The 20,182-nt window shown below is 55.2% G+C and overlaps 1 protein-coding gene across 4 annotated transcripts in view; it reads left to right on the plus strand.

Annotated features, from left to right (window-relative positions):
• Window positions 1-20,182, plus strand: part of EIPR1 (EARP complex and GARP complex interacting protein 1) — a 67,150-nt gene that overhangs the window by 2,335 nt on the left and 44,633 nt on the right. The window contains exons 2-3 of one of the 4 annotated variants that reach the window (NM_001191328.1): window positions 5,316-5,399; window positions 12,977-13,109. In NM_001191328.1, the coding sequence (NP_001178257.1) occupies window positions 5,316-5,399; window positions 12,977-13,109 (217 nt within the window). Of the gene's footprint in view, window positions 1-5,312; window positions 5,400-12,976; window positions 13,110-13,787; window positions 13,906-17,542; window positions 17,565-20,182 lie in introns of those variants that run through there. The other 3 variants (XM_059889233.1, XM_059889234.1, XM_059889231.1) reach the window with 3 other exon arrangements.

The following is a 20,182-nucleotide window of genomic DNA, read 5'->3' on the forward strand; positions in this document are numbered from 1 at the left end:
TGGTAAAGAATCTGCCTGCAATGCGGGAGACCTGGGTTCCATCCCTGGGTTGGGAAGATCCCCTGGAGAAGGGAAAGGCTACCCACTTCCAGTATTCTGGCCTGGAGAATTCCATGGACTGTATAGTCTACGGGGTTGTAAAGAGTTGGATATGACTGAGCGACTTTCACACACGTGCTCTATCAGTCAAGACTGGTGCCTTGGTGACCAGCTGAGAACAGATCTGTGTCTTGGGCACTCTGCTTAACATTGTACACATATTTTGTTTAATTCTGACATCAGTCATATTGTTAGATGTTATTTTTCCTGTGGGTGGAGTCCTCTTAACTAGTAAGGGATGGGGATTCTGGCCTACGTGGGCTTTACGGAGGTGCACACGTGGGTGTGTCCAGAGGGCGCCTGTGGAAGAGAGGCGCTTCCCTGACCTTGCGCTCGCCAAGTGTGCATCTTCTCCCAACACTTCTTAATAACTTTCCAATCTCTTTAATCCCCCAAATAGCCCAGAGGTTTTGATGTTCAGTATTGGATCTTTGAGGTAACTAAAATGTTGTTTCCTGGGATTTTGGACAAATCAGTGGAGTGGATTCTTGCCTTGGGCCTCAAGTATTTTATCTGAATATCTTTTCTTATCTTAAAAGAAGGAGCTGATTGTTGCACTTCTGTACACAGCTGTTTGGGCCCCAGCTTTCTTGAATCTGAAGAGCAATCACTGCGTGTGGGGAAAGAGCAAGTTAGCCAAGATGGTGGTGCTCAGGCTCTCTCGCCCTGCGCTTTGTAGCTACGTGGTTCTGTAACAGTAGAGATAACTTACAGCTCTGTGCATCTCAATGTCCCCACCTGGCCACTGCCCTGTCTGTTCTGTAAGCACGTATAAGCTCCACCCGAAAAGCCCTTGAGGCTGCCTGACGACTGTGTCCGCTGGTCAGCCCCAAGGGCACACAGCATTTCTGCTGCTGCGGCTGCTGCACCAGTCAGGAGAGCATCAGCATGGCGGCAGTTCTTAGGGCTCCTCGAGTTTTCCCGCAGGCTCCCCCCTGGCACCGTGCCTGCCCTGGGTTCGGCGAACAGTGTGCACAGCCAGGAGCAGTGGGACAGCTGATGTAGTCAGCAGGATGAACAGCCAGACGCAGGACCCGCCCCAGCGGAGAAAAAGAGGAAGTGCAGCCACAGTGGAGAGTTTAGAGCTGGGTCAGGCCTGCCAAACCCACGCCTGCGGAGCCCCGAGGGTCCCCTGGGCCTGCAGACAGCCAGAGGGGACGCTCAGGAGGGCAGGTGAAGTGCAGACAGTACAAGGAGGGCCTGGGCGATGATGGGGAGAGCAGCGCCCTCAGTTTCTGCTCTGGCTCGGGAGGTGCAGGAGCCTCTGGAAGAGGGCGGGCATCTTGCAGCGGCACGCGGGACGCCGTTTTGAATAGCGCCCCGTCCACCTCTTCCGGCTCCTTAACTGCTCCCTCCACGGCGGCAGGCTTGGAAACATCTAGGGGTGGCAGCAGGCAAAGGGGATGCACGTCTGGGCTGCTGTGCTGGCAGCGGGAGTTGACAGAGATCAAACTGAAACAGGGACCGAGGCTCTGCTCCTGGAGCAGCGGAGGCAGCTGATGCCAGGGCAGCAGACACTCACTTTGGGAAGGGCCACAGCAAAAGATGCGGGCAGGCCAGGCAGAAGATGACGTGGCGTCCGTGGACCCTCCTTCTGCTGCCTTTTACGGGCTGGTCCTTAAGTTGGATGGCTCCTGTGCTGAGGCACATGGCGAAGGCTGTGTCCTTAGCTCCGGAAACCGGACCCCTCCCGGTGTGGAGGCACACGGGACAGGCTGTGTCTGTGATGCAGGTTTAGTAGAACAGTGCTCTGTAAAGGCTGTGTGCTGTGCTGTGCTACTAACCTCTGAGTTCTCTCGCAGATTTAGGACAGTGTGAAAGCATTTGGAATCATGTGTAGGCTGTGAATGCCACAAGATTCCCTCTTTCAGGGGGAGGGCCCAGCGCCTGTGGGGAGTTAGAAGGTCCTTAATAAAACCTGTCGGAGAAGGCAATGGCACCCCACTCTAGTACTCTTGCCTGGAAACTCCCATGGACGGAGGAGCCTGGTGGGCTGCAGTCCATGGGGTCGCTAAGAGTCGGACACGACTGAGCGACTGCACTTTCACTTTTCACTTTCACGCATTGGAGGAGGAAATGGCAACCCACTCCAGTGTTCTTGCCTGGAGAATCCCAGGGACGGGGGAGCCTGGTGGGCTGCCGTCTATGGGGTCGCACAGAGTCGGACACGACTGAAGCGACTTAGCAGTAGTAGCAGCAGCAATAAAACCTGTGGAGGCTTTCCTGCCACCTCACAAGGACAGCCGGTGGACTGGACTTGGTCATGGAGGTAAAGTCACTCCATGTGTGCCGGGTGGCCCTTCTAGCCCCACGAGGGCAGGGACCGCAACACGAGTTCAGGTGACAGCTGACGTTGAGTTTGCCGTGTACTGGGGACGCAGCTGTTCGCTGTAACTGGGGACGTAGCTGTTTGCCGTGTACTGGGGACGTAGCTGTTCGCTGTAGCATCTGTTGATGTTGCAGAATGTTCTTTCAAGGGTCAGCGTTACTCACCAAGGAAATATCACGAAAGTGGACTGTGTGCAGATTTTGAGGCGAGAGACCCTGAGTGGGGTAGAATGTGGGGAAGGAGCACATTGGCCAAGAGGGTGGTGGCCAGACGCTCTTGGCCCACGGCCCCTTGCTCTCGCCCCACGATCTGTCAGTGTGGTCCTGTAACAGCTGGGATCACTCGCAGCGCTGTGCGTGTGCAGCGCTGTGTACCCCTTTGGCCACGGCCACGTCTGTCTGTGAGCGTGTATAAGCGCCACTGAAAAGCCCCTGAAGCTGCGTTCTGTGGGCGCCGGGTCAGCCCCGAGAGGAGCGAACGCAGCGTGTCTGCTGCTACAGCTGCGGCCCCAGTGCCTGCAACTCCCACGGCCCCTCGCAGGTTCTCCCAGCGTCTCCGATCGCTCCTGCCTGCCCTGTTCAGCAAGCAGTGTGGACAGAGAGACAACTGGTGTAATCCGCAGGATGATGCAGCGAGACGTTGACCACTGACTGAACGTCATGAGGTCGGGAGGGTAAAATGAGGCACCGCTGTGCCGATAAGAGGCAGATGAGCAGTGTGGAGCGGCCGCTGTGCTGATGAGAGGCAGATGAGCGGTGTGGAGCGGCCGCTGTGCCGATGAGAGGCAGATGAGCGGTGTGCAGCGGCCGTTGAAATGGGAAAGCGCGGAGCACATTCGCCTTTCTGCAGCACTTTGACTTGTGTTCACGGTTTTCGTTCTTTTTTGTGTGTTTAAAAAATTTTAAACAAGCAGTGCTTTCGACTCATTTAAATCAGTTACTGAAAGTCTGGTTAAAATCAGCAGACCCTAAACTTTCCCTTTCCATCTTATCTGGTGAGAATAACCTCTCTCAGCGTTTCCGAAGGTGTTTCTTCTAATCTTGACCTGCCTGCTCTTACCTCCCGGACGTAGCCTGGTGACTGGACGCCGTGGCGTCTGAGGATTTTCGGCTTTTCCCCTGCTCTCCTGTCTCCAGTCAGACAATCTTTCGCCAAGTCTTTACTCAGGTTTCTCATGTTTCTAATTGCAGAATGTTTTGTTGACTGCTGATTCAAGTGGGGTTCTCTGCCATGTTTAGCCAGCATTTCAGGATTTTTGCTTGGGAACAGTGTGAGTTTTAGGTTCAGTACCTTATTGTGTGTGTCTTGGCTTCTCCGGTTAACACCTTGCCCACCAGCGGTGCTCACCCGCCAGGTTTCTGTCCCCAGAGTTTCCACTCCCTTGTCCTGCGTGCTTTTGAGCCGGTGCCTAAGTTCTTGTGTTTCTGTCACCACAGTGAAGAGCAACTGCCCAAGACGGCCGTGGTCAGGCGCCCTCGCCCCGTTTTTAGGGCTGATACTTTAGGACATAACAGTAATCGTCATCAATCCATCAGTGGATCTGCTGCTTCCAAACCAATGCACAGGGACGCTGCCTTTTAACCTGATGAACTGAAGCTCAGGGCCAGCCGTATTAGAGTCCATTTCATAGACCTGCTGCATCTTCAGAGGTTGCGTGAGTTCCTCATTCGGGGTTTCTGTCCTTGCACGGCACGGGGTCTGGTTCGCAGTTCCCCCCGCCCCGCCATGCCGGCTCGGGTTCGGTTGTCTGTGTGGCCTTGCCAAGCCTCTCCAGTCTGTTCTTCTCCCTCTCGTTTGAGAAGGTGATTGCTCTCCAGTTTTGTGAGTGTCCCTGTGTCTGATCGTGGGTTCTGGCCCTGCCGTGGCCCGTCAGCTTGGCGTCTGCACCTCCTGAAGCCTTTTCCCTTGTCTCCCTCCCGTCCTCCTTGCGGAGCTCCAGTGCTGAGCCCTCCCGCTGTGGGCTCTGCAGGCGGAGGCAGCCCGGCCTGGCCCAGGCCAAGTGCTCGCAGCTCCGGGTTTTGCAGCGCTCGTTTCCCCCAGGGCAGCCCCCCGCTCTGCCCCACGGAGCTCTGACCACCTCCTGAGATACTAGTAGGTCCCCACCCTGCTCTAGTTGGCGCCCTGGTGTGTGGGGGACCCCTTTCTGGCTGCCCCCTCCAGAGGTTCCCGGCACGGCCCCCTCTTTGCTTGGGGCGTGGCCGCCAGCATCTTCCTCAGCATCTTCCTCAGCATCTTCTCTCAGCGCCGACCTTCCCCACCTCGGAGGCGGTGTTCCCCGGGCGCTTTAGGATTGTAGACGTCTCCACGTTTCACTGGAGACGGTGGGTTTCTGCTCTTCACGCCCCTTCCTGCCCTTACAGGGCTTCCGAAAGTCTGAGGAGGGAGGGGCGAAGCCTTTAGCCCCGGAGGACGTGGGCAGGCGGGCAGCCCCGCCCCCAGCTTCCTCCTCTGCCGGACCTTGCAGTTCACGCCTGTGGCAGCTTCCTGAAGCCTTGAAGCAAGCTCGGGGTTTTGGATTGAGTTTTTCCAGTTGGCTCTGCAGAAGACTTGGCTCAAACCCCCTGCTTTGCCCTCAGTGGGAGCCATCTTCTGCTCTGTTATCGAAGAATAGTTTGTTCAACCAGTCGATGACTTAAATAATTTTGTTAAAAACGGTTTATATCTTTACTGTTTAATTTTTGTGTCCAATTACATTTGTTTCCAGATCCTTCGGAAGTGCAGTTGGGTCACAGATCGTACAAGAGTCTAGGGCTTCTCCTGCACGTTTCTAAGCTGCCTGGCGGACCCTCTGCCCCAGGGGCTCCCCCAGCAGCGGTGGAGGCGGCGGCTGCCTGCTTGGTCTGCCCGTCCGCCTCCATCCACATGTGCCCTCTCCTTCCCCCTGCAGGCGCGGGCCCTCACGCCTCAGACCGCGGAGACAGACGCCATTCGGTTTTTGGTTGGGACGCAGTCTCTCAAGTATGATAATCAGGTAAGTATTTCTGAGAAATGGATACATGTTAATTACCAAGCCTGTTCTTAGTTTTGTAGCCATTTTGTTCTTGATTTTTCAAGCAGAACATGAGAAATAATGCCATGCAAACAAAACAGAGCTTTCATTGGGATTTACATAGCCAGCTATATGTAACGACTGGAGGAGGTAAACTTACTCTGTGTATCGTTGCAGCCTTTGGGTAGTGTTTTGTGGGTGCATCGGGGTCACCATGCAAGGGGTCGAGGGCACCAGGGTACGTGGTCGGTGTCACCCCTTTGACCCCGGCCAGTGGAGGACTGGTTTGATGGCTCACAGCACTCTCTAGATGAGGCTGGATGAGGCCATAATCCCGTCTCAACATGGAGTCTAAGCCGTCACCGCTGGTCGATCCAGGGAGAGACACAGGGTGTGGCCTGTGTCTCTAGGTTAGGAAGAATGTTGGGTTCTCATGAAGTCAGGTTTTCAGCTTGGCCTCGGCCAGACCTCAGATGTCTGGCCTTGAACGAATGGACCAACCTCGCCGGACTTCATCTTCCTCGTCTTCCAGTGGCGACGAAGCCGTGGACGCAGGGGCGGGGATGTTGCGGAGACTCACCCGCCTCAACCCTGGGGGAGCACATGCGAGGCTGTGCCATGCGGCGCAGCCAGCCTCCGTAACCCCGCCCTGGGGGGTGGCGTCAGTCGCCTTGTGGGACTGTCTGGTGCGGATGGGCGTGGTGAACCCGCTCCCGTGCAGACGCACGACTTCGTGTTGGCACGGTCACTGGGAGGTCACTTGGTGATACCTGTCTAGAGCTTCACGCGTAAATGTTCACAGTATTTAACCTGTATTCCGTACACTGAAAACATCAAAAGAGCTTTACACGCAAGGAGCATTATTGGGACAGTACAGAGGATGGGGAGAAAACGTGAGGCAGTCACACTGTGCAAAGGCTAGGTTGCAAAGTAGGACATTCCAGTTGTGATGGCAGAGCCACGTGGTTACCCTGGCTGAATCGCCTTCCTTTCAGAATGGTGTTCACTCACTGCATGCATGAAAACAGGCTTACGGAAGCTGAGTCTCCTCAGAACCATCACAGCTGAAAAATTAAGTGATTCTTAGATGTTAAGGTCGTATGTAGTGTGTGATCAGTAGTGTGTTAAAAAAAAAAATTGCAATGTATACAAGTATCAAATCAATCCATTTTATGCCTGAAGCTAAAATAATGTTCTGTCAACTATACCTTTATATAAAAAACGTATATAAAGTACAAAATTGCATCTCTGCATAGAATAAAGACTAGAAATAGGTCGAAAGGGCCCACACCCTGAGCCATGGTTATCTTCGGAATGTGAGTGTGATGTAAGTTGTTTCCTCACAATTTCTGGTTCTCTGAGTGTGTGTTTGTGTTTGTGTTGCTTTTCTCCTGGAAGATGTCAGATGGGACTGATATACTTATAAAAAGAGTTAGCCGTGGCTGTCCCAGAGGCAAGAGGAGAGTGGCCCCGTGCATCCTGGGGTGCTGCTGGGGGATGGGGGAGGAAGGCGCCCAGTGCCAGCGGGGACGCAACGTGCCTCGTCTGGAAGGACCAGCGCAGCGTGTGGTGGGGGCGCTGGGGCTCGGGCACAGAGCCAGTGCACGACCGACTGTCTTCTCCCCAGCTACTTGCGTTTTAGTTCCACTCAGTTCCGGGCCTGTACCATTGACCTTTTCGGTAGAACATCAGTTTTTATTTGTTTTTTTCTGGCCGCATGTGAGTTCGCCAGCCAGGGGTTGAATCACGTGTGTTTTAGACGATGAGCCCTCCTCCCCGAGTGTCCCTGTCCCCTGCCCCGTTCTGCCCTGCTTCCCGCAGCGAGGGCGTCCCCCAGTGTCCCTGTCCCCTGCCCCGTCCTGCCCTGCTTCCCGCAGCCAGGGCGTCCCCGAGTGTCCCTGTCCCCTGCCCCGTCCTGCCCTGCTTCCCGCGGCGAGGGCATCTGGGGGCCTCCCTGTCCCCTGCCCCATCCTGCCCTGCTTCCCGCAGCAAGGGCATCCCCCAGTGTCCCTGTCCCCTGCCCCGTCCTGCCCTGCTTCCCGCAGCGAGGGCGTCCCCCAGTGTCCCTGTCCCCTGCCCCATCCTGCCCTGCTTCCCGCAGTGAGGGCGTCCCCCAGTGTCCCTGTCCCCTGCCCCGTCCTGCCCTGCTTCCCGTGGCGAGGACGTCCGGGGGCCTCCCTCTCCCCTGCCCTGCCCTGCCCTGCCTCCCGTGGCGAGGGCGTCTGGGGGCCTCCCTGTCCCCTGCCCCGTTCTGCTCTGCTTCCTGCAGCGAGGATGTCCGGGGGCCCCGCTCTGTGTCCTCCCCACCCAGCGAGTCGCGAGTGTCCCCGTGTGAGTGCTGTGTGCATCCCCCTCCTGGGAGCGCTCGCAGCTGCCTGCAGCCTCAAGCTGATGAGAGAGAAAGGCGGTGACACCCGGTCCTGGTCGGGGACGCTGGGGAAACGGGGGCTGGACAGGTCCCTGGGGGTGTGTGGGGTGGGCAGATGCCCTGGCCCCATCTTCAAACAGAAGACTTGGCCCTGAGCAGCCGCGTGGTTCCTCCCAGGGGCCCAGCTGGACTGTGGCGAGGTGGCCACTGAGCACCCCCTGTCCCCCGCCCCCTGTGCGTGCCGTGACTGTGACGCTCCGGGCTGCTGAGGTTTGCTGTCTGGGCAGCCCCAGGGCCAAGCCCCCCTGCCCTGTAGCTCTGGCAGTGACAGTGACGTCGTGTGACCCCCCAGCCCACCTGGAAGCCCCCCGCCCCTGCCCAGGCTGGGTCCTTGCTGGGAAGGGGGGCTGCTGGAGGGTCTCTGGCCCCGCGGTTCGCCTCAGGCCGTCAGCGCCTCCCTGCAGCTGGCGATTCCCGGGGAAGTGCCCGGCGCTGGACTTCATGCTCTTAATTCAGCTCAGCTCTTTTTCCTGAAAATTTCAGGAGCTGTCACAGTTGCTGGCCTCTCTGTGTCTGATGAGCTGCTTTATTTTCTGTCCCTTTTCTGTTGCCTGGGGCCCTGCCTGTGGTCAGAGCTGGTCAGGCCATCCTGGAGCCTCCTCTGTCGTGGGCTCCCCTTCTCCCGGGGGGAGGTGTTCCTTTGGTTGGGAGCTGGGCTTTTGCAGCGTGGGGTTCATTTGCTTCTGCACTGGGCTTTCCCTGCAGAGGCCGCCTGCACAGTGCTCGTCCCATTGAGGAGCGCCAGGCTGACCACCGTGGGGTCTCCATGAAGCCCTTTCAGGTCTGCGCCTCGAACCCACCCCACCCTGTCCTCCCATCTCACTCCCAGGAATCGCTCCCCGATTTGTGGTCTGAGGGCTCTGGTCTCGCCATATTGATCACGTCCTGCGTGTCCTTCTTGAAGCAGTTCTGCTGCGTGTGTTTCTAGCTTATAGGTGTACGTGTGGTCACGAGGAGTGAGCCGGCCGATTGTCCTGCTGACCTGCTTGCGCCCCGGCTTTTCCCTGTCCCCTGACCACATGTGCCCTCACTGTGGGCTGAATGCTGTGTCCCCCCCAAACACACACATGGGAGCCACCCCTGACGTGACAGCGGCAGAGGGGGCCCTCTGGAAGGCACTGGGGCCGTGAGGATGGAGCCTCGTAAGGGTAATCTCCTGGCTGGTGGAAGGGTTGAGATGTTATGAGAATCCCCAGAAAGTGACAGAGATAAGAAGTGAGCAGGCGCTGCTGCAGAAGGGCCCCCGGTGGCCCTGCTGGGGCGGGGTGGCCCCAGACCTTCAGCTGGGAGCCACGAGGAGCCGTGGGCGCAGTGCCTGGAATCACCGCAGCACGAGCCTGCATAGCTGAGGTGTCGCCTTCCCGAGCTGCAGGCTGCACGGCTGGCTTTGGATCTGGACGAGAGGTAGGGTGCGCTGGTGGGGAGGCTGTGGCATCTGCTGGGGGCGGCTGAGCTGAAGCTTCTCGCCCAGCAGCCTCTCGGAGGGCTGTGGTCGGTGCCAGGAGGACTTCCCATGGGGAGATGCTGATGCTTTACTTTTCCTAGGGGAGAACTTTCGCTTTTTAGTTTCCAGTTTTGCCACATTTTTTTTTTCTTTCCCTCTGAAGTTTTGAGTTTATGAGTTCAGTGAGAGATGAAACGGACAGGGTGCGTCGGCCTGGGGTCATGTGCTCGCTCTGAGGACAGGGGCCGCTTTCTCTGAGCCCTGATTCTGTGAGAACACGAGCGGCCTTGATTAAGAGCACCTTCACAGGCTTCCTAGTAAGTTTGATAGCCGTGGCTCCTAAACTCTTACAGAGTGTTATCTACGCCCTTAGCCCTGCACTGCCAAGTCCAACGTTAAAATTTTAATAATGGTAACTCAAAATATGAGTTTGAGCTTCATTGAAAGTAAAAGTCGCTCAGTCATGTCCGACTCTTTGCAACCCCGTGGACTATACAGTCCATGGAATTCTCCAGGCCAGAATACTGGAGTGCGTAGCTGTTCCCTTCTCCAGCAGATCTTCCCAACCCAAGGATTGAACCCAGGACTCCCACATTGCAGGTGGATTCTTCACCAGCTGAGCCACCAGGGAAGCCCTTGAGCTCCATTCTGAGCTATTAACAGCATTTTAAAAGCTCAGCAGGGGCGTGAAGACCGCAAGTAACACTTGTACCCCAGCCTAGCACACGCATTCCCCCCTCGGAGCCAACAGGAATTGCTCTGTCTTCCTCATTCCGGTCATCTTTTGCTCTCACCCTAACCATAGTGTTTTCTCCATGATGTAGCTTGTTTTTGTAACTGGCCCGCAGCTGCACGTGTCAATGTGTGCTCACTTGACGTGAGCGGCGTAAGTGGTGGTGCCCTGGGCATAGGCAGTTGGGTCACAGCCTCTCTCCTGGGATGTGGAGCTGCCTGGTCCTCTGCTGACCTGCTGTGGTGCAGAGCCCAGCGTTGTGGCAGGTGGGCACCCCCTGCGCCCCGACCATGGGGGGTCCATAGCGCATGCTCTGGAACGAGCCTCACTGCTCCCACTTTGTCAGCCCCGGTTTCTTCTCCTGTAACCATGGCTAGTAATGATAGATCATCCTGTCACCATCGAGCTCTTTTTAGGATTAAAGGAACCAGCGTGGTACAAATAGCTCAGGTGCCTGCGGCGTATCAGTCGCCATTCCTTTGACCCCTGCTTGTCTGCGGTGATGACATCCCCTGCCTTGCCCGAGCGTACCTGAGGACTGCGTCTCCGGAGGATGTGTCCCGTGGCCCAGTCCGTGAGCCTGCTGTGGGCGAGGACGTGTGGAAAGAGCCTAGACTCTGAAGCTTAAAGGGCACATTACTAGAGTGTCAGATTAGGAGAGGTGGGCCGGGGGTCGTGGACTCCTCCGCACCGCCGCCGTGGAGGGCGGAGGCTGACGTTTCCCTGCTGAGCGCCTAGGAGACCCGCGGAGGGTGGACGCCCTGCCTGCTTCTCCTCTCAAGAAAGAGGAGCCTGCCCCAGGTGGGCGCGGGGACTCTGTGGCAGCTGGAAGTGTGGGAAGAGGTCAGGCTGGAAGGACGGCTCCCCAGCCAGGAGGGTGTGCGCGCCCCCGGGTGCACGGCCCCAAAGGAGGACCCGGAAACCGGCGCTCCCGTGCTCCCCAACGCGGCGGTCCTGACGGTGCTCCCGGCCGTCAGGACATCAGCTCAGTGCATCCTTTTCTCAGCGCTCACGGATTTTCTGATAAGGAGGAAACGTGTCAGATACTTAGAAAGAAGCTTCTTGCTCACTCTTAAAGAAATTGTTCCTGGTTTTGTGTGTTGCCGTTTAGTCTGTGTTCCCATGCGACTGTTATAAACTTTATATAGAAGCTGTCCGCCCAGAGTGTTCCCAAACCCACTGTGAAAACTACACTGGGCTACGAGTGCTGGAGAAACTGACTGAAAAGAGTTTCAAAGATTAAAAACAGTGTTGCTGGTGTTTAATCTCCTCACTGTCCCTGGAGAAGGGTGGCCTCTGCCGGGCTGCATAGTCCCAGCAATCCCGGGACCTTCGTCCCCGCACGGTCATCGCACTCTCGGGGACACCGCGGCTCGGGTCGCACAGGCTGTAGGGGGCAGTGGTGGGCTTTGAGTTCTGCCCAGGCCGGCCCTCGAGGGACAGGGGAGCGATTGCATGTGAGAACGTGATACGAGGGAGGCAGCCAAGGACACAGCCAGAGGCCCTGGGCCAGCAGGGGGAGGTGCTTCGGGTACCATGGAAACGTTTTTTAAAACAGCATTTTAGTGTTTGTTCTGACTGCAAAACAGTGCTTGAAAAAAATTAAAAATAAAGCCAAACCACAAAGAAGTAAGGAAAAGCCTCTATAATTTCATCACCCAAAGGTAACCAGTCACTTTCTGATTCTCTAACTGGGTCGTGCTTACTTTTTAGCAAAAAGCGTGTGGAGCATTTGTGAGGCTCTTCTACTGCTTCTTTTTTCCTTTTGTCCCCTGGAGAAGGAATAGGCTGCCCTTTCCAGTATTCTTGGGCTTCCCTGGTGGCTCAGCTGGTAAAGAATCCACCTGCAGTGCAGGAGACCTGTGTTCAATCCCTGGGTTGGGGAGATCCCCTGGAGAAGGGAAAGGCTTCTCTCCGGTATTCTTGCCTGGAGAATCCCATGGACTGTATAGTCTGTGGGGTCGCCGAGAGTCGGACACAACTGAGAGACTTTCCCTCTCCCTCTCCCTCTCCCTCTTGTGTATGTTATGGACCCTTTTCCCGGCACTGAATGGTGTTCAGAGAAGAGTAGCTGGCTTCACAGTGTTGTATTACAGTCGGTTCGCCTGAACAGTTCCCCGTTGCTAGGCACATAGGTGGCTTGTGGGTTTCATTATGACAGTCAGTGCCACGGTGAACATTCCTGATTGGATTAGGTCTTTGTGCAGATCCATGATTATCAGTATAAATTGATTAAAAAAACTGTAAGTTGTATTTTCCCCAGTGACTTGACTATTGGGGAGAGAGTGACTGTGAGCATCATTTTCATCCTTCAGAAATTATCCGGAAGAGCGCGGTACTAGCACGTTCAACTTTTCATTCAGTGGCTGAAACACGATGCTGTCGTCACCGCTGCGTGACCAGAGGTGTCGACAGCTGTCGGCCTTGTTTTTAGGAAGCGTTTTAAGCGGTGCTGACCTGACGTGCAGCACTGTCTCACCCCTTCCGTCCTCGGTTGCTTCCAACATGAGCTGTGTCCACTGCGGAGGGGCCCGGTCGGGGCTAAGCCTGGTTCTCGGCAGGCAGCAGCGCCCTGCTCCGGTTAGCCGAGCCACAGGCCTGGGACGGTCGTGGCAGGCGGCCCCCTCCTGGAGGCTCTGGCCGTGACACCGGCCGTGGCCTGCCTGCGCCACGTGCGGGGCGGGGGTCGGAGCCTTCCCTGTCTCCCCTCTGGAGGACTGGGCGTGGCGGGGGCGGGGTTCTGGGTTCGCAGGCTTAATACGTGGCAGGGATTTCACACTTGTCTTCTGAGAGGCATAGAGTCAGAGGCGCGTTGTAGGATGAACGCTGTTAGCGCAGTACGGAACTGGTAAAGGTGTCCAAGGTGCGTTTGGTTCTCCTGTTGGTCTCTGTGGTCTGTGAAGGCGAGTGGGAAGTGTGTGAGCTTCTGACCGGCTCTTTCCTTGTGTCTGTAGATCCACGTCATAGACTTTGACGACGAGAACAACATTATCAATAAAAATGTGCTCCTGCATCAGGCGGGGGAGATCTGGCACATTAGTGCCAGCCCCTCAGACAAAGGCGTGCTGGCCACCTGCTACAACAAGAGTGAGTATCTCCGGGGGTCTGGGTGCCCGCGGACCACCTGCTTCAGTGAGAGTGAGTGTCCCCGGGGGTCTGGGTGCCTGCGGACCGCCTGCTACAGTGAGAGTGTGTGTCCCGGGGGTCTGATCGTCTGTGGAGGGGTGGGTGCGTGGTCCCTAAGCTGTGGGAAGTGCTGCTTCACAGAGAAGCTGTGACACTGGGTAGATGGAGACTGTAATAAGCGGTTATTACAGTCCAGAGCCCAAGAAAGGAAGCTGGAACCACAGCTGTGCCCTGAGCGTTGACCCCGAGGCAGGGGAGGGACGAACCTGAGGGTCTCCACTGGGGCGGCGCAGCCACACTCATCCTCACTCTCCCGCACCCTCAGAGGGCGGTGGGCTTGCGTCTCACCATCTCTGTGCGCGTGAAACAGCCAGAGGATGACGGGTCAGGGTCTGGGAGCCACGGATCTCATTGCGCATGCGGGCTGCAGGCTGCGTCCGACGTGCTGCCGCGCCTCCACGGGCTTCCGCCCGGCCGGCCGATCACCCTCCAGTCTCTGGGACCCTTTACTGTGTGTACAGCCTACGTCACTGCAACCTGCAGGCAGACAGCATCTTGCAGAGTTCTGTTCTGTCTTGGAAAATGATAGCGAATTTGCTGTAGGTTGAAGTAACCTAGACGTTCAGACACTTTCTCCGAGCAAGCCGCCCTCCCACCCATCCAGCGCCCGTTGGTGTCACGGGAGGACTGGAGACAGATGCAACGTGTGCCCCCCACGCTATCGATAGGGAGCTGATTCTAACGTTAGCTGTCACCTGTGAGTTGGGGAACTATTTCTCAGTGCCCGGGTGCTGGAGGGGGAGCCGTGTTAGTAGTAATCTCTTGGGACCGTCTTCCGTGTGGAGCTTACTTGGGGCTCCTGGATTCAGGGCACAGAACTGCCAGGGCCAGGCACGGGGTGCTGGGAGTCACAGCATCAACCACGTTCGCTCCTCAGTAATCAAAGTGTCATGTGTCGTGTCCAGTGAGCGTCGTGCTTCCGAAGGGGAAGCAAAGCGCTTGCATCTGCTGACCCCCGGACTCACGGGGTCCTTCAGACAGGTCTCCATGTCTGGCAGGCAGACGCAGGCCGGTCTGTAGGACGGCTCTCTGCCTGGCTCGGGCGGCCTGGCGCGGCCTAGGCGGGGGCTCTGTTTAGGGAACGGGGGCTTCTTGTGTCGCCGGAAGTGCTTGGCGATGACCCGTCCTTCCCTCCCCGGCCCCCCTCCCTGCAGGCGGCCTCCAGGTCCGGCCACTGTCTCCTGCCGACGGGTTGACGGGTGTCCCTCCAGAGACGGCCTCCTCTTCCCTCGGCCTGCAGTCGAGCATCCTCCCTGTCCACACTGGACCTGTGGGGGTGATCCGGGCCGCAGCAGCGCCCCAGGCCCGAGCCGGCTCCTCTGAGGGGTGAAGGTGACCCAGGGGGTCCCAGTGCCCTGGCTGGTGCAGCGAGCCACTTCTTAGGCCTGAAACCTTTCGCTTCTCCCCAGTGACCTGCTGTGTGGAATGGGTGCGACCATGGGCAGGAAGTGTGGCCTTCTATCACTCCGAGAGGGTGTGTGTGGGCTTCAGGGGCTGGAGTTCCTCCTCCTCCTTGTAAGCACCGACAGGAACTGCGGTATAACTTAGCTCACCTGCCAATTTCTAGGTCCCCAGCAGGAGCAGAGGCTGTGCCAGCTTTATGGACTTGTTACTTTTAAAATTGTTTATTGAATTATAGTTGCTTTTCAGCGTGTTAGTTTCTGGTGTGCAGCAAAGTGATTCAGTTATACATATGTATGTGTGTATTCTTTTTCTTATTCTTTTCCATTAGGTTTATTACAACAGATACTGAATATATAGTTCCCTGTGCTGCACAGTAGGACCTTGTGTATTTTACACATAGTAGTATGTGTCTGCTAATTCCAAATTGCTGATTTATCCCTTCCCACCTTTTCCCCTTTGATAGCTATATGTGTTTTTTTCTGTGTCTGTGAGTCTATCTCTGTTTTGTAAATAAGTTCATTTGTATCTATTTCAGATTCCACGTATAAGTGATGTCATATGATATTTGTCTCTGACTTCCTTCACTCAGTATGATCATCTCCAGGCCCATCTGTGTTGCTGCAAATGCCATTATTTCATTCTTTTTTACGGCTGAGTAGTATTCCCTTCAACCCACTCCAGTACTCTTGCCTGGAAAATCCCATGGACGGAGGAGCCTGGTGGGCTGCAGTCCATGGGGTTGTGAAGAGTCAGACACGACTGAGTGACTTCACTTTTGCTTTTCACTTTCATGCCTTGGAGAAGGAAATGGCAACCCACTCCAGTGTTCTTGCCTGGAGAATCCCAGGGACGGGGGAGCCTGGTGGGCCGCCGTCTCTGGGGTCGCACAGAGTCGGACACGACTGAAGCGACTTAGCAGCAGCAGTAGCAGCAGCATTCCCTTATGTATACATACCACATCTTCTTTATCCATTTATCTGTCGACGGACATCTGGATTGCTTTCATGTCTTAGCTATTGTAAATAGTGCTGTGATGAACATTGAAGTGCATATATCTTTTCGAATTAAGAGGTTTTTTTTCCCCCCAGATATCTGCTCAGGAGTGGGATTGCCGGATCATATGATAATTCTAGTTTTAGTTTTTTGGGGGAACTTCCTCCTTACTGTTCTCCATACTTCTGCACCAATTTACATTCCCACCAACAGTGTAGGAGGGTTCCCTTTTTTCCACACCCTCTCCAGCATTTATAATATGTAAACTTTTTGATGATGGCCATTCTGACTGGTGTGAGGTGGTACCTCGTAACTTTAATCTGCATTTCTCCAATAATTAGTGATGTTGAGCATCTTTTCATGTGCCTATTGGCCATCTGTCGGAGAAGGCGATGGCACCCCACTCAAGTACTCTTGCCTGGAAAATCCCATGGACTGAGGAGCCTGGTAGGCTGCAGTCCATGGGGTCGCTGAGGGTCGGACACGACTGAGCGACTTCACTTTCACTTTTCACTTTCATGCATTGGAGAAGGAAATGGCAACCCACTCCAGTATTCTTGCCTGGAGAATCCCAGGGACAGAGCAACCTGGTGGCCTATAGTCCATGGCGTTGAAAAGAGTTGGACACAACTGAGTGACTGAGCACAGCACACAGCACGTGTTTTCTTTGCAGAAATTTCTGTTTAGACCCTCTGCCCATTTCTTGATTGGGTTATTTTCTTGATGTTGAGTCGTATGAGCTGTTTGTTTATTTTGGAAACCAGGCGCTCGTCAGTCGCATCATTTGTGTCTCCCTCCCATGGTTAGGTTGTGTTTCTGTTTCGTTCATGGTCTTCTTTGTTGTGCCAAAGCTTATACATTTGATTAGGTACCATTTATTTATTTTGGCTTCTGTTTCTGCTGCCTTGGGAGACTGTAATGTTCTTGGTTTTAATGGGTTTTGCCACGTTTGGTTTATAGACCTGGTTTGGTGAGTGATAACTTGCATGTAAGCTCATGACAGTCATTACAGCAGAACCATCCCTGCTTTGTCAGCAGCCACGGGAGTGGCAGCAGCTGGCATGAAGGTTGGTGGCCCTGGACATCAGACGCTGTTTCAACACTTCAAGGAGCGGCCGCTCGTCATGCTCCCATTTTACTGATAAAACCGAGGCATAGGAAGGCTGAGTGACTGTCCAGGTTGCGTGTCTGGTGGGGACACAGTTGGGATTTGGCCCTGGATCCTGTTCTGGGCGGTGCCCTTGACAGCTGACAGTGTCTCTTCGGTCAGAGTCCCACCTGGGGAGGAGGGGGCCTGTTTAGAGCCGGCTGATCCATCTGGGGGCCCCACACTGGCGCATCACGAGTCTCCGGCTCCAGACACGCACGCTACTCCCATGTTTAAACTCACCATTCTTCTGAGTTTTTCATGTACTTTAGCGTGGGATGTGGAAAGAGGCAACTCCTTTCCTTCAGGCGGTAGGTGCTCAGCTAGGAGGCGAGAGGTGAGTCTTTTCCCCAGATCCAGGTGCCGAGGATGAGCATGTTGAAAAGAAGTCAGAAAGTTCTCTGGGGAGAGCAGTCTCTGGAGAGCCCCTGGGAGCTCTGTGCTGACCCCAGCCCTGCAGATGTGGGGGTCCCCACAGGGCCAGCCCCAGGTGTCCTCTCCACCCCAGACTGAGTACAGCGGGGCAGGAAATGGAAATGGTCTGCACCCCGTTTTAACATGTACAGGTTTTCTAGGCTCTCTTGCTCTGTGGCTAACAGATCCAACAGGCTTCTCACTGGGAGGGCTGTGCGCTGACCAGCGTCACCCAAAGATGACGTTGCCGGGGGCAGGATCCTGGGTGAGGGCCTGCGGTTCCGTGGGTGCCGAGCAAGGGGGGTGCGTGTGCCGCGTGATCACCAGGTGTATGTTTCGTCAGCTCCTCTTCCGTCTGGGGTTCATATGGACGTCCTTCACTGGGGTCACCATGTCTGGTGAGAAATGGGAAACCAGCCACGTGGAATATTATTTTGGGATCAAGTTACTGTTTTGTTCCAATGCTGTTTCTTTCAGGTTGTAGATACGGTTAACTCTTACTTGCCAAAAAAACTGTTTCTTTGTTGCCTGTTCCCCTGAATGGCTTATCCATCATTGAGGAGTATAAGGTGGCCCTGGCAAAGAGAACACACCCCTGCTCATCTCTGGCTCACCCGCCACTTGCCTGCCTGCGCAGAGGAAGCAGAGCTTCTGCACGGCCTGGACTGAGGGGTGCAGGGCTGAGGGGTGGCCCATTAGAGGGCCTGGCTGGAGGCCAGCGCCGGGCACATGGGGCATGGTGCTCGCCCGGAAGCCCCATGGGGCCGAAGCCCCACCCCAAGGCTCATGGTGGGTGCCGGGCAGGTCACACACTGCTGCTGGCTCTTACCAACACACCATCCCGTTCTGCACGTGAGGAAATGTGGTGACATGACCTCTGAATGCTAAGGTGCCAGGCGCGGGCAGTTCACTTACTAGAGGTCCTTCCAGTTTACTGAGATATAATTGGCATGTGACCTTGTGTTAGTTTCCGGTGTACACCATAACGATTTGAGTCACACACAGTGAAGCTCTCAGCGGCCTTCAGATACGCAGCTCAGACGAGATCAGGCGCGTTCGTCAAATATACGGTACGGTATTGTCAACTGTGGGCTTTCCAGGTGCCGCAGTGGCAGAGTCTGCCTACCAGTGTAGGAGATGCAAGAGACACGGGCTTGATTCCTGGGTTGGGAAGATCCCCTGGGTCTTGGGAACAGCTACCCACTCCAGTATTCTTTCCTGGAGAATCCCATGGACAGAGGAGCCTGGCGGGCTGTAGTCCATGGGGTTGCAGAGGAGTCAGACACTTTGATCACCAAGAACAGACACGGCTGAGCGCACAGCAGGCGCTGTCACCTGGAGGTGCTGTGCTGTGTATCACATCCCAGGACCCGTTTATCTCATGACTGAAAGTTTGGACTTTCTGACCCCTTTCCCCCAATGCTCCACGCCCCCCAAACCACCTCTGGCGACCACCGCTCTATTCTCTGTAGCTGTGAGCTCTTTTGTTTTTTTTCTTCTAGGTCTCACATAGATGTGAGTTCATACAGGGTTCGTCTTCATATGGTGCCTCTTAGCGTGGTGCCCTGCAGGCTCACCTGTGTTGTTGCTAATGAAGGTTGCCTCCTTTTTGCACTGAGTAATGGTCCGCTCTGTGTCCACACCACGCCTCCTGTGTCCACTCACCTGGCAATGGGCACTTGGGTGGCTTCCACGTCTTGGTGTGGTGATGACCCTGCTGGGAGCATAGGGTGCCTGGTGCTTCGTTTAACCCTGAATTACCGCACTTCCAGCAGGACCTTGCTACGGTGATTCGTCGGTGATTCCAGAGCCCCTGACCCACATCCTTTCAGGCTTCGAGGACATTGTTTCTGGGGCAAGGATTTTGTAAACACTTTTTGTTATAAAGATATTTTCTTCTTATTGGTTTTTGTCACCAAGAACAGAGACATAACGGTCCCTACTTTTGAGTGATGTTTGTGATAATGCTCAAATCTTGGCGTTTAGAGGCCGATGAGATCAATGATCTTAACACAGGGCCTTGTTCTCTCTTTAGAAATTGATCATATTTTTACAGACCCAGTATTTTGTTGCTTGTTCCAAATATCCCACACCCACTGGGGTTATTCCTCTCGGCACAGAGTTGTGTGAGCTTTACCATGTTACCAGAGCCTCTGTTGGCCTCTTATTTTTAACTGGAGGATAACTGCTTTACAATATTGTATTGACTTCTGCCGTACAGCATCATGAGTCAGCCGTAAGTACACATCGTCCCCTCCCTCTTGAACGTCCCCACCCATCCCAGCCCTCTGGGGGTCACAGAGCATCCTGTGTTATACAGCAGCTTCCCATCAGCCATCTGGCCTCTGACTTTTGGCCTCACGCAGGTGAGGAGGGTTCTGACTGCCGGGTTCATCTGAGCTAGGCTCACTGCTTCTGGTTTCCGGTTTTGGGTATGGAGGCCTGGACAGTGAGTTCAGACAGCAAGGGCCGCCTGCATTGTGCTTGTGCAGCCATCTGATGGGAGTTAGATGGAGTTCCAGAACATGGGGAGGTTTTTAAATCGCTTCTTTCCTTGGAGACGGAATCCTGGATTGCTTCTTACACTCCTGACTAACCTCTTTGGATCCCATCTGCCTCGTTTCTCTGTCCTCACTGACTTCCTATAGCACCTCCAAATTTAGCATCATCTGGAAATTTAATTAATGTGCTGTTCACCGCTCCTTCCAGATTGCTAATGAAGATGTTAACTGGGATGTGGCCCCCGGGCTGGCCGCTGGACACCTCTCACGGCTTCCCACTCCCGTCGTTCATCAGTGCACCTTGTTCATGGTCCTTTCTCCAGGTTTCAGGCCACGAGGGGGTGCTTAGACAAAGCCCAATTTGAATTAATTTTTCCAGTAAGACTGTAAAAAACCCTGTGCCCAGTTCCTCCCTCAACCCAGCCGTGTCGCTGGCCTTATTCTTCCCTGCCCCGCTCCCCTCGCCCTGCCGCCCTCTCCACGGAGATGCAGGCGGGGCCGCCAGCTGCCCTGGC

This window comes from Bos taurus, chromosome 8, assembly GCF_002263795.3.
Source record: "Bos taurus isolate L1 Dominette 01449 registration number 42190680 breed Hereford chromosome 8, ARS-UCD2.0, whole genome shotgun sequence".
NCBI lineage: Eukaryota > Metazoa > Chordata > Mammalia > Artiodactyla > Bovidae > Bos > Bos taurus.